This window comes from Drechmeria coniospora, chromosome 03 (assembly GCF_001625195.1).
Source record: "Drechmeria coniospora strain ARSEF 6962 chromosome 03, whole genome shotgun sequence".
Lineage (NCBI taxonomy): Eukaryota > Fungi > Ascomycota > Sordariomycetes > Hypocreales > Ophiocordycipitaceae > Drechmeria > Drechmeria coniospora.
The window spans coordinates 2,499,458-2,511,876 of NC_054391.1; the positions used below are offsets into that span (position 1 = coordinate 2,499,458).

The 12,419-nt window shown below is 49.5% G+C and overlaps 3 protein-coding genes across 3 annotated transcripts; all 3 read right to left on the minus strand.

The window, feature by feature from the left end:
* Nucleotides 1-2,736: 2,736 nt before the first annotated feature.
* DCS_06498 (60S ribosomal protein L29) lies at nucleotides 2,737-3,106 on the minus strand (the record flags this gene model as incomplete). The annotated part of the gene is made up of 4 exons (XM_040803786.1): nucleotides 2,737-2,772; nucleotides 2,827-2,929; nucleotides 2,986-3,037; nucleotides 3,100-3,106. 4 exons carry the CDS (start codon nucleotides 3,104-3,106, stop codon nucleotides 2,737-2,739), a joined length of 198 nt encoding a protein of 65 aa, XP_040653890.1.
* Nucleotides 3,107-4,596: 1,490 nt separating this feature from the next.
* On the minus strand, nucleotides 4,597-7,413 carry DCS_06499 (Transcription factor tau subunit sfc4; the record flags this gene model as incomplete). Its single annotated transcript, XM_040803787.1, has 4 exons — nucleotides 4,597-4,946; nucleotides 5,008-5,235; nucleotides 5,299-6,142; nucleotides 6,202-7,413. 4 exons carry the CDS (start codon nucleotides 7,411-7,413, stop codon nucleotides 4,597-4,599), a joined length of 2,634 nt encoding a protein of 877 aa, XP_040653891.1.
* Nucleotides 7,414-8,684: 1,271 nt separating this feature from the next.
* Nucleotides 8,685-10,660, minus strand: DCS_06500 (SAM domain-containing protein; the record flags this gene model as incomplete). The annotated part of the gene is made up of 3 exons (XM_040803788.1): nucleotides 8,685-8,713; nucleotides 8,774-10,075; nucleotides 10,150-10,660. 3 exons carry the CDS (start codon nucleotides 10,658-10,660, stop codon nucleotides 8,685-8,687), a joined length of 1,842 nt encoding a protein of 613 aa, XP_040653892.1.
* Between the last annotated feature and the right edge of the window lie 1,759 nt (nucleotides 10,661-12,419).

Sequence of the window (12,419 nt, forward strand, 5' to 3'; positions counted from 1 at the left end):
AAGTACCGACCGATCTATGACAAGGTCTACGGAGTAAGTAGGGTCGTGAATGGACAACCAGTGCGGGTCTGGTTAATGGCACTCACTCATAGTGGGGCAGCCTGTACAGAATGTGAACGCATGCTAACATTGTGTTACACTCTCTCAAAGTGTCAATAGCTTCATGAGTGGGTGCAGTGGTTAATTTTTAAACTGTTTGCTCAAAGTTAATAGCTTTTAATTATCATGCTGATACTCTAAACTCCGTAAGATAAGATAAAGATACTTCAATGAAGAATCATAAAAAATATATAATTAAATGAATCAATTTATATTTTACTAGTACTCTGTAGTTGTTTCTGGATCTAATCATTGTGTACTCGTTCATGATAGCTGTGTGCTGCCATTTCACCGTTAAAGGTATAACTAATTCCTAGGCCCATGCTAATTACCCATTCTCTCATTTGAGTTGGAGTATTCAGTATCCTGTCCCGCGACCTGGCAGCCGTATCCATGGCTCAGGCCATGACGATCACATGCCCTCTGAGCCACTGAGCGTGTGTGAAACGTACTTGCACAGCCCCCTTTTTACCCTCCCACATCGCTCCCCACAGTTCGATTAGACTGCTGCGCCAAGAGTTCATGCAGGCCGAATATCGCGTCAGGCTTTTTCCGTCATGATTCATCCTACTCGCAATCCCGACCCCGCAAAAGCAGTTGTTGATGTCATCAAGATTGCCATGCCCTGCCTCGACTTACGATAAAGTTGACCTGAATACCGTCGCCAGCATCACTTCAAGCCAAGAAACGGTCTCGTGGGGAGTGGCGATCTCAACCCGAAATGTTCTTCTTCTTCGTGTGCGGCGAGCACACCTTTCGCAAGGAAGTAAAGGGTTACGAAGGTGTCGTTTGTCAGTGCCACCATTGCGGCAACATGTCAGGCCGCGTAATCAAGAGCCATCCCTGGTTCACATTCTGTTTTGTTGTAAGTACATGATCGTCCTGCTCCGTGCTGCACCACTTCTTCAGGTATTGCATCGCTTTATTGTCGCGCCTCAAAGTCTCTCCCGCCTGCTACCAATTCCATGATTCCCCACGACACAAAATTGAAGCGTCTCCAGCGAGAGCAGGGTTCGCCTTGGGATTCGTTTACCTTCCCCTCCCCTCCCATTTAACGAAAAACCTGCTGCAGAACCAAGACGCTGACTTCGATGGCTGGTAGCCCATCATCCCCTTTTCCATCAAGGGCTACAAGGATGTTTTTTGTCACATCTGTAGTTTTCACCAACCGCTTGAAAACCGCCCCGATGTCCTGGCCATGGCCAATGGAGGTCAAAACCAACTGCAGCATCCGCCCCAGCTGGGATGGACTCAACAAGCTGGACCGCCACTGCAACAACCACAGCAACCTTACGGCCAGCAATATGGCTAACCCCCACATTTAAAGTCCGTGTGCAAGGTGGGCGCGGCAGGTCCGCGTTGTCTGGTCCTTTTAAGATCTATGCAATGGTGGTGGTAGATGTGAGCCTGGCATGTGGCGGAAGGAATGCTCTGTCGATGACTGCCGAAGATCGAAAGCAAGGGCACCAAATGTGCCTTTTGGCAGTATGCCTTTCGCGGGCTCCAGCCATGATCTAGCGGCAAGCGGACTTGGACTCCTGTTTGTTTTATTATGAGCTCGCGAAATTCGGGAAATGACATCCCGTACGCACCAGACGGACGCATCGAGGCAGAACCACCCACGTGCCTCTCGAAGGCACGCTGAGTGACATCTGGAACTGGATCAGCGAGTTTCAATATCGGAATTCGGGGAAACTTGTCCAAGCCGCTGGTTTTACAGTGTATCGGGGTTCATCATGATCCATCCTATGCCTCCTATGCCTTTGTTCACAGCCACGAATAGACCAGGCGATGCCTTAGAGCACTGGTTGGTCATATCATACACCATGGCTTGACCGCCTCTGCGTGTTGAGGCCCGTTTAACCATCTACATAGCCCCCATCCGTGCCAATAGACACCAGCCAGTCAGCAAGGCCCAGAACAAGCGTCTCAACTATAATGATATTTAACCCGACCCGGCTGATATCAAACTAAAGGACTCCATCTCGTGCGGCAGTCTTGGTTGCCTTGCAGGAGATGTAATAATATTTATGCCAAAGCCAGTCCATTCGTGATGCATCAAGCTTCAAGTATATCCATTCGTCCCGTCACCTACCCAAACGTCAAGCCGTCGTCGGTCGACAACACGGGGATTTATCCTTGTTCTTTTTCACTTCATCTCTATCGCAACATTTGAGACGGAGACAATTACGCATGATGCAGGATGGGTCGTGCAGAAATCTGATACCAATTACGCAGGAACAAGGAGTACGCTACGATGGATAACTACGGATACGACATGGAAACAAGTCAACGACGGTGATCTGACCGCACTCCGGTTCGCATACAACCACTAGGGCTAGATTCATCGGCACCTGACGTCGCAAGAAGTCGTATATCCCTTCCTTTAGCTCACAGCTCACAGGGCGCCTGCCATTTGAAACAAAGCATTTGATTCGCAGTTAGGCATGACCTCCGAACTAGAAACAATAAGACGACGAAGTAGATGGACTAAACCCATCACCGTCATCACCTGCCTCTCAAGGCAGGACCGGCTATGTCCATCCCACGTATGGGTGCCAGATCCGTCGCTTTTGTCAGGCTAACTCGGGGATCCGGTCAAAAGTTCACCATTCCTCTGCACCAATGCTACCATATTCAAACCGCAGCTCGCTTGCCCTCCTTGGCTTCCTTCTGTTGGAACGTGTCAGCAACCGTAAATCATGAAAAATACCATGGTTGTCCTACCAGTGCTTTGGCAGTCCCATGGAGAGCATGCCGGTGGTTCCGGCGAAACTTGGGATCGGTACCCTTCAGAGACGGATATCTCGAAGTCTTGGGCTTCTTGATTCTAATGATTTGTGAGCGGCTTTGTTTCAGGTCGTCGGCTGCTGTACGCAAACTGACCCGTTTCGGTGCGCCTTGCGCCACTGGTTATGTTGCGAGGAGTTCTTCGATTCTGCCCAGTCACTCGTTAGCATTCCCTGCGGGGAAAAAACCATGGAGTTCATCCTCACTCACTCGCCATCTTGCTGGTGAATGAAGTTTGAGTAGTTAGTCAGGAAGGTGGTTGCCGTTCGACTGGTCTTCGATTGACAGAAAAGTGTGCGCCACTACCACTGTGCCCTAGCGAGAGAACTAGACCCACTCTTAGATATTTGTCATCGATTCTGATTATATAAGCATTCATTGTCGCGGATCTAGCAATAATAATGGGTAATATGGAGGTGCGATGAATTTGACGCGCTAAGTCACGTTCAATCCATGCTAGCATTCATACGGATGAACATCCATCCAGAGTAATACTGTACAGAGTAAGTATTTACTTACATGTAAGTAAGTAAATTAATATATGTATTCCTTACTCCGTACTGTACGGTAAATTGAAGATTTGGCTGAAAAGCATTGCTGCCACAAGATGCAACTTACTCCTACGCTGCAATAGCCACCTAGCTGTTTTTAGACAAATCAGTGCTGGAACATTTGGAAATAATAAAAAAACTGATAGTATTAGTATTAGTAATTCAGTGTTATTTTTAAGTGTGCTTCTGAAGCATCTTTCATGAGTCCAATCAAGAGAAATTGTCAGGAGACATACGGTACTTGTAGTGCTAGCTGCATGGATCACGTTACAAGACACGGGACTGCTTGCAGGAAGGGGACTAATACCTTACAGAGTACTCCGTATAATAGTCTTAGATACATGTATACACAACTAGCAGAGCTCCCCTCCCCAGACGAAGGAAGTGGTGCCTCTCAAGGGGTCAATACATCTATTACCTTCGTCCTTGCAATAGCTATAGCCTACCCATGCCCGTTACGAGTATAAACCAATATGGCCTGCAGAGAAGTAATGCTCACAGCGACTTGGTCCTAATTATTGAAACTACAAGATCGCTCAAGTATCTCTGCTATAATCAATCCAATTCCTACGGAACATGGAGTACTACAGACGGCCGAGATAGCAGAGAAACAATGCACGTCGGAAGTCATCTGATCTCTTTCATTTTTCATGATATTTGGTTCATCGTCGCTCTAGGTGACACCACCCCTGTCTCCCACGTGCCCGTCACATTACAGCTTCAGGTTGCTCTTCAGCAACGAAAGTGCCAAAGCATTGTTTTTCAAAGCCATCAATGACACAATCTTGTTCATCAAAATGCACGTCGTGAGATCCTTACCCCCCCCTTCTTGTTTGCAGGCCCGTAATGCTTGGGTATAATATTCCGAGCTCATGAAACCGATTCCCAGCAGTTGAAATAATCGCCCCACGTTGTAGAGGCGTTCCCCCATGTAGCATCCCGTGCCAGATTGCAGATACTGGGACAAGAATGCCTGACCTTGCAGCAGCAGGAATTGGCGATTTGCTGATTGTCGTTTTAATCCATAGTGGACATACGCCAAGCCAAGGCTCAGGTTGACCATGGGGTTTGTCGGGTCAAGGGATCGTGCGCGCAACAAGTACCCTGCAATCGTTAGCACACGAAGCTGAGAAAAGACAACGGTACGGAAGGCCGCCTAACCCAACGAGTATGCATAGCTCGTGGAAGTAAATAGGATATGCCCATAGAGCATCAGCAAGCAAACATCGATGCTGGTGGTGGGCAAGTCACTGTCGCCCACCCCTCCATCAGCTCTGCCATGCTCCCAAAGTTGCATCATCGCTCCATCATGTCTGGCATCGATGGCCTTGATCTGCCGCAGGATAAACTTCTGTGCCGGGCCCGACGTGTACCAAGACACAGGGGATTGACAGAGCCTTGAAAGGAGAGCGAACATTCGATAAGAATCTGTCATGGCGCCATCCCTCATAAGATATCGAGCTGTCGCTACACATCTTTCTTCGTCGCCTGTGTAGATGGCACATACTAAGTTGGTAACCAAGTCAGACGAGTCGGAGTATATGGTCCTGCGGCTGGCTCTGCTTACCACTCCAGGCAACGTAGATTGCAAAGCCATGTTCAGAGGACTGGAACACCGTCGAATCTTTAGCAGCTTGACAAATTTGATATGCCTCCTCCCGTCGGTGGAGAATGGCCAAGGCAATGGCATAATCCAGAAATAAATCCAGCCAGTCTTCGAAAGAGATGCCTTCATGAGACATCAAGCTTGAACGTCCAAGCTCTCGCCCATGCTGGTCGCCATGCGGAGCAATAGCTGTATGCTTCTGTTAAGTTGCGCGTTCGTCCCACGTCAATTAAACAGCAAAATGTAACTCACATCGTGTCAGCCGCTCGTACATTTGTGACAGCTCTGAGTCGGGAGGTACTACTCCTGAGACCTGAGAAGGGCCCCTGGAACCGAGGAAGCCCAGATACTTGTCCCAGGTGTAGAATCTCTTCAACGACCTGAAGTCGTCCACAAGCTCCTGCGACGTCGACATCCAGGAAAGGAGGAGATCGTTGCGACCGGCAAGGATTTTCCGCTTTAGGTCCCGGACGACCTCATATTGATGTGAGAGCTTGACTGCTCGTGCTTGCTCATCCTGGAGCCGTTTATCCGGCCCTGCGAGCCGCTTTGCACGGTACCGCTTTGGGATTACCGGTTTTTTTGCGTCGTCCTTCGACCCTGTTGGCTTACCTTTTGGGCGGACAGAGGGAGCCTTTCGGCGCCGCTCCAAGCCATGTTTGGAAATTTCCAGCAATGGTGCGCTCGTCAAGGCTCCCATGCTGGAGGCGCCTGCGCCCGATAAATCCCGCGCTTCCCGGAGGGCCATGGCCTCAGCGGCGAGTATGAGGGCCTCTTCATCCTCTCTGGCTCTCTCGTACATGTTTGCCAGCTCGATGCGGGCGTCGATACTATCCTCATCCACATCAATCGCCGCAAGAAAGCACTCCTCGGCGGTGGGTTGCTCCTCCAGGGTAAGGTAACAGCGTCCCAGCTGCAGCAACGTAGCCGGGTCGGGATCTCCCGGTATGGCACGGAGCAACTCATAATACTTGATAGCTTGGGAGTGTCGTCCACAATGAGCAAGTTCCGTTGCCAGCTCGTAGACAAGAAAGGGGAAATCGATGGCGAACTCCTTCGACTCGGCGTCGGATGGATTCAGCCATTCCATGTGAAGCTGGGAAAGTGTCAGCGGACATTTTCTCTGCGACAAATCACATGATGGAAAGCCAGTACCAGTGCCTCCGATTCGTGGCCCAGCCGGAGTCGATAAGTTGCTAAGCGGATGCGCAGATCTCGAGGCAAGGCCTCACCGTACAGCGCATCATTGGTGTTGATGGCATCGAACTCGGGGACGGACGATCGCCGCGCGGCTCCGGCATCCCACTCCCGGTCGTCAGCGGTCCATCCATCCCAGTAGTGCTCCGATGATCGCCCGACAAGCCACCGTGACAGCGACTTCAGTTGGCATATGCCTTCCTGGTAGCGTTCCGCCGAGGCAAACAGCTCCACGTACACGCCGATATCATGCCAGAGGAAAGTTTGGTGACGATCTAGATTTGCCTCGTGGTCAAAGAACTCCCGGTAGGCTTGAATGGCCGAAGGAACAGCCGTGGCGACCTTTCTACTATCTACACAAGCCTCAGCAAGCTTGCGGACTGTATCCAAATCATACGGTCGACGCTTGAGTATGAGCTTGTACTCGGAAATGGCAGCAGAAAAGTGACCCTGCCGATGGCATACGGCTGCCTTGCCAAGCCTAGAATCAAGATGGGTGGGCTCGGCCCTCAGCGCGGCTGAGAAGCAGAGCCGGGCAGTGTGGAGATTTCCGGCTTCGTTTTCTGCTATCGTGTCTAGCGCGAAGGATGCACAGCTCACCCATCCCGATACATCCTTGGGTCGGAGGTGCGCAGCATAAACCATTGCGGAGAGCGCCCTGTCATTCTCGCCTCGTTCACGGAAGATGGACGCCAGCACCGTCCAGGCCTGGTGGGTCTCTGCATTGATCCTGATCACCTCAAACGCCAGGTCTAGAGCTTGGTCGTAGTCGCCACCAAGGAAGGCCTGGTTGACCCTGGAGAGACGTGCGGTGATGTCACCCCTTGGCTTGGCCGCCTTTCGTGGCCCACGAGCTCCTCGACCACGAGCCCCCCCACGGGATACCTGTGCATTGTCTGAGGAGCCATGATGGGAGGCTAGAAATTCCCGAACAGACTCGTCGAACTTGGCAATGTCACCTTGCAGTTCCTCCAGGTCGGAGTCGGCGTCTGATCCATCATCAGAATTCCTTTCGGGGTTTACCGTCAGTCCAAGCACTGGCACGGCGTTGAATGAAGTTAATCTATTTGCACCGCTGTCAGGTGATTCTTCTCTAGGATTATTAGCTAGATCATCCATCCGAGTGTCCAAGATAGGACTTCTTAGGGATATCCGAGAAGTGGTCGACATGCGATTTCGATGGTGGAATTATTATCGGTTCTACTGCGCGAGTTCGTGTTGCAACTGGGGAGGTGAGTAATTATGTAAGTACAAGTAAAGGTGGGGCGGTGGCTGGTCGATGTCAGATGGCCGTATTGTAGAATGCAGAACATGGTGCTGCCACAAGCGCGTACTTGTGGCTGTGATGGTATATATATTATGTCAGCATCGCATCGTTGGTGGTCGCAAAGTGATGTTACGGCGAACGACACCATTATATACTGTACTAATACACTTTCAACGAGCGGATAATGTCAACAAGTTGAAATAGCCATGCGTCAGTTAAAGCAAACTTTCAGAAGTTGAAGAATAAAAGTGTTTCTTTACAAGCCGGTAACAAGCAAGATGTAAACTGCAGGTATAAAATCTTGTGGCAGCACAATTCCTGCCACTCGTACGGAGCACATGCAGGTTGTCATTTGCATTTGTACTCCATACTCTGTATCGGTACTGATATTTACAGTACATCTTCTCCCCAGAGGTCCTCGGGGGCGCCTGCGGCAGGCTTCTGCTGACAACTCCTTCCAGCCCCTTCCTTCAATACGACAAGAATACGACAAGAATACGACAAGAATACGACAAGAACACTGCAATGGCCTGATTTAACCGAACTTAATCAAGAGGAAGGCGATGGATTTTCACGCTCTGACCAATTACCAGACGAGTTCAGTGCCAACCCTTTTTTGGCTCTCATTAATGAAGCAAAGCTGCGGGCGCTCCTTCAAACCTTCGCTTTCATCGACGCCTCGCTGGAAGCCTTGCAACGGCGCCGCTTATGTCTTGATTTTCTTGTATCGCTAGAGAAAGGTGCAAGTCTTCACTAGGTCATTATTACAGGAGTAGGCTAAATGTAGCCGCAGCGTCGTGGCCGTCCAGTTGTAGATGGGGATGCCGAATGCTCCACGTGCACGGTACAGGCAAGGAAACTAGGAAGGAACTGCATGTAGGAAGGGTGCCTTCTCTACAGCATACTCTTTCCTTCGTCATCGCCAGCCTAGTATACTTGCATGAAGATTCATTCTATACAACCTTTACAGGGTCACTGCGTTCGGAAGACAACATTGCCACTCATGCCATGCTATTGCAAATACTCCTCTGCTATTTGACTATAAATGGGAAGGAAACACCGGCTAGAAATTTTCTCACGAATACCAAGATCCTTGGAGTATCTCTCAAGAGTCGTATAGGTTACGTCGAGTTGCTTTCGACTGGTGGTCGACCTACATCTCACCAGGTTCATTTTATCCTAGCTTGCCCTCTGCCTTGGCTTCTGTCGAATCCGTTATTTTGCAGTCCCTGATAGGTAGAACAAAGGGATGGTGTAGCCTACCTTTAACTTGTTCAAATACCTTGAGCATCTTTCGACGAGCACCGAGAGCATTGACCCCGCGGTCCTCCAGAGCCTGGTCATTCAGTTCAATAAGATCAGTCCACTTCATATCTTTCAGATTGTCCGTGTACTTGTGTAGCCTCAGGCTTCGAAGCCAGCTGGGAATGTCTTGGAGGAGGGTTGGATCTGTTGGATCCTCGGGTGGCTTAGAACTGCCCCTCCGACCTCGAGGTGACCGCCCACGTGCCAGGTCCGAATGGTCCGAGTGATATCCCTCGTGGCTTGGTATTCCCAATTGGCCCATGCTCACGGCCGGCATGCCACTGCTCAAATGTGCCGGGGAGCCGTCGTATGCACTGAGATACCCGTTGTGCTGGGGTGAAGTGAAGTGGGACATCATGCCCATGCCTGGCGGCATGGCGGTGCCTGGGGAGCTTGGACGGGATCTCTGGTTCCCAAGACCAACAGCCTGCTGTGCTTGCATCGCCAGAACTTGATCACGGCTGAGCACCTGGCCATGCTCGTTTATCATGACAACGTTGGTCCCAGGTAGATTCATACCCTGCATGGGAGGGGGGGTCTGATTATGACCGCTTCCTGGTGCGTCATTGGACCGGGCTCGGCGGTATTTGCGTACGTCATCCAGAGCAAAGCGGTTGTTGACCGTGGACAGCGCCGCAAGCTTCATTGCCGTGGCATTGGCGACCATATCAGCTTGGGTTCCGCTGGGGTTGCCTGTGCCGAATGTGGGGGCCATGGGTGTATTGACCATGGAAGCCCAGTTGCCACTGCCGCTGTTGTAGGGAGACAAAAGTGGCAGATCAGCCGGTTTCTTTTCAGATACCGTAAGAGAGGGATTCTGAAGGGTTGCGTTGCCACCTATCTGGGGTCGGGGGGACCTGAGCCCGCCAGCCGTGGGAGCCTGAACAAATTGACCCATCGGTGTCTGCGCAGCAGGCACCATAGCATTGGCTGGTTCACCACTGGGCCCCCAGGGAGAAGCCGAGTTGGCCATCCCGCCCTCTTGACTGCTGGAAACAGCGAGGCCTGACATGGAGACACGTGGGTCAACGGAAGTGCTGTTTCGGTTTGAAGTGGGAGGGTTGCCTGTCTGCTGGGTAAACTTGGCTTTTTCCGTAGCAATGGCTGCCGCAGCATCGGGGAACATGGCGTTGATGGTTGACGGGTCAAGCCCTGACTGCCGCTTCGTCGTCACCATAGCTGAGCTGCGGTTGAACGAGGTATGGGCCGATTCCACGCTTAGCTTGTTCATGGCGTCACTCAGTCGGCTGGACATTGGATCTGGTCACAGGTTAGAATGTTTTCTACATATAGCAGGCATGGCCTCGTACTGAAACGAACGGTTGGTTACGTACCTTTGTCAAAGTTAGCCGGAGACAGGACACCCGACATAGGATGGCTTTTGCCCATTTGCTGAAGGACCTGAATGAAAAATCGAATCTGGACCTGGGTGGTTTGTTGCAACAGAGCATATAGTGCCGCGGTGCGTTCGGCCTCACTAAGGACACGAAACCACTGTTCAATAGCACTGAGCTCGTCTTTGAAATCCTGGTCCAAGGTAGCAGCAGCCATCTCTTCCAAAGTTGTCTCATACTGGTCAATGTCGGCGATCCACTGCTGGGCGAGTTTGTCCTGAGAATCGTTGTCCATGCTAACCTGCCCGTGAACCTGCCGGGACTGACCGTAAAAATCCGACGACGGTCGAGTGCGGTTCGAAGGCGATGAGCCGGCGAGAGTAGCCATATCAGCGGACGCACGCAATGAGCTCCCAGTGCCGACGGCCCTCGAGGATGGCGGTCGCAAGGACGAGGCACCGTGCGACTCAGGCGTGCTGTTGCGGTTCCCGATGATGTGGCTTCCGGACATTTTGAACGATGACAAGCTCGCAGGCTGATTTGTAATTCTCTGCGAACCAGTTCGATCTAACGATAGGTTGGGATTGACCAAGGGGTTGATCGTGGGTGAGGTTGTAAGGAAGACCAGATTGACACGATTCGTCTAGACTCCTGCAGTGACCGGCTGACCTCAAAGGAGCTTCTGACGAGAACAAAGGTAGCAAGCTATCGCATATTCTGGGCGGGGAAACAAGGACTAAGTTTGGAGCAGCCGTTAGTGGATGTTCAACACCAGGCACAGGCGGTGTCAGGGTCGAGTGCTTGGATAATGATTGATTGACTGTCCTGACATGCATTTGCAAGCCAGGAGGTGGACGATTCGAAAGAAATGTGCTCACCAATCAGCTGCCTCAGTTCAATAAGTAAGGAAGGATAGCTGCGTCCAGGCAGGCAACAAGGGAGTTGATGAGTTCCGCTGCTGCAGATGAGGACCACGTCCCAAGTGTAGCAATGTCAAATCACACAATGTTAGGCACAGGTCAAGTTTCGCAGCGGCATTCACAAAATTAGGCGACGGCAGCAATTAGGAGCGGAGCGGTTCCTGTTATTACTGCCGCAAAAGATAAAAGTAACAAAACAAATATCCTCCAACTAGTACTTCATTACATAGTAATATGTGCTGAAAAAAAATCAACTCCAGTTCGTTTATACTGTATATATATGTTAATTTAATGTACTATTATGTATATTATTAACTCTTAATAAATATATATCAATTAAAGTCGGTATTAAATATGAAATATGCACTAGGTATGTAATTGTAATGGTTTTGCTAGATAAAAAAGTCATTTCCTTATTACTTAAGAGCTAAAATTTGTACCTTATAAAGAAGGAGAGAGTAGTAAAAGAAAATCTAGTTATTATAGATTTACTATAGTAGTTACTCTAAGAATCTTAAAGTATTTATTAAAAGAATTTCTAGCTAATAGGAAATAACAGGATAAGGCCTTCTCTTGCTATTTGCAGAGAGGCATTTAGAAGATAATACAGACTAGGGATTCGAGAAGACTATTAGTAATAATAAACGTACTAATTAATAATTGAGTAGAAAGAATATGTAAGGCGCGCTACAGGCGTGTAGGCCTTATAAGCGAATGTGAGGTGCAGTACCCGCACTAAGTGCGGATACTAGCGGATCTTTTGACAGTTTGGCCATTTGGTCGAACGGTTAACTGGTCTATTGTCCATATGGGCACACCTCCCCATATGTGTTACAGAATAAATTATAAATTTTAGGTTACAATAGTTCTATATAAGAGAAGTAGTAGTGTAATATATGTTACGATGCTGACTAGCAGGAAGGCAGTATGTGCAAAGACTGTAGAATTTTCGAACTAAGGAGGAAGAAAAGAGAAAGAAAACAGTAAGTGCGGAGAGGAAGGGCTATATATATAGGTGGTCTGCGAATTACGTAATGAAGAGTATAGGGTAGGCTAGGAAGAGAGTGTTATGGAGTTACTAGTACTACCAGTATCTAGTGGTCGGAAATAGTTGTTAAGAAACCTACGGAACACTAACTTAAGGTACGAGGCATTGGAGTACTTATACTCTAATGCCTGCTTAGTTATAGGATACGAGTTACGTGCGGTAGCGCGTGGCTCTATCCTAGGACATAGCTCTATTAGGCAAAGCCTAATATTATAACAGAGAGTACGATATACGATATCGTTACAATATATATATATATATGCACACCTCGATTAGTAAAATAGACTTTACTCAGATTAGTA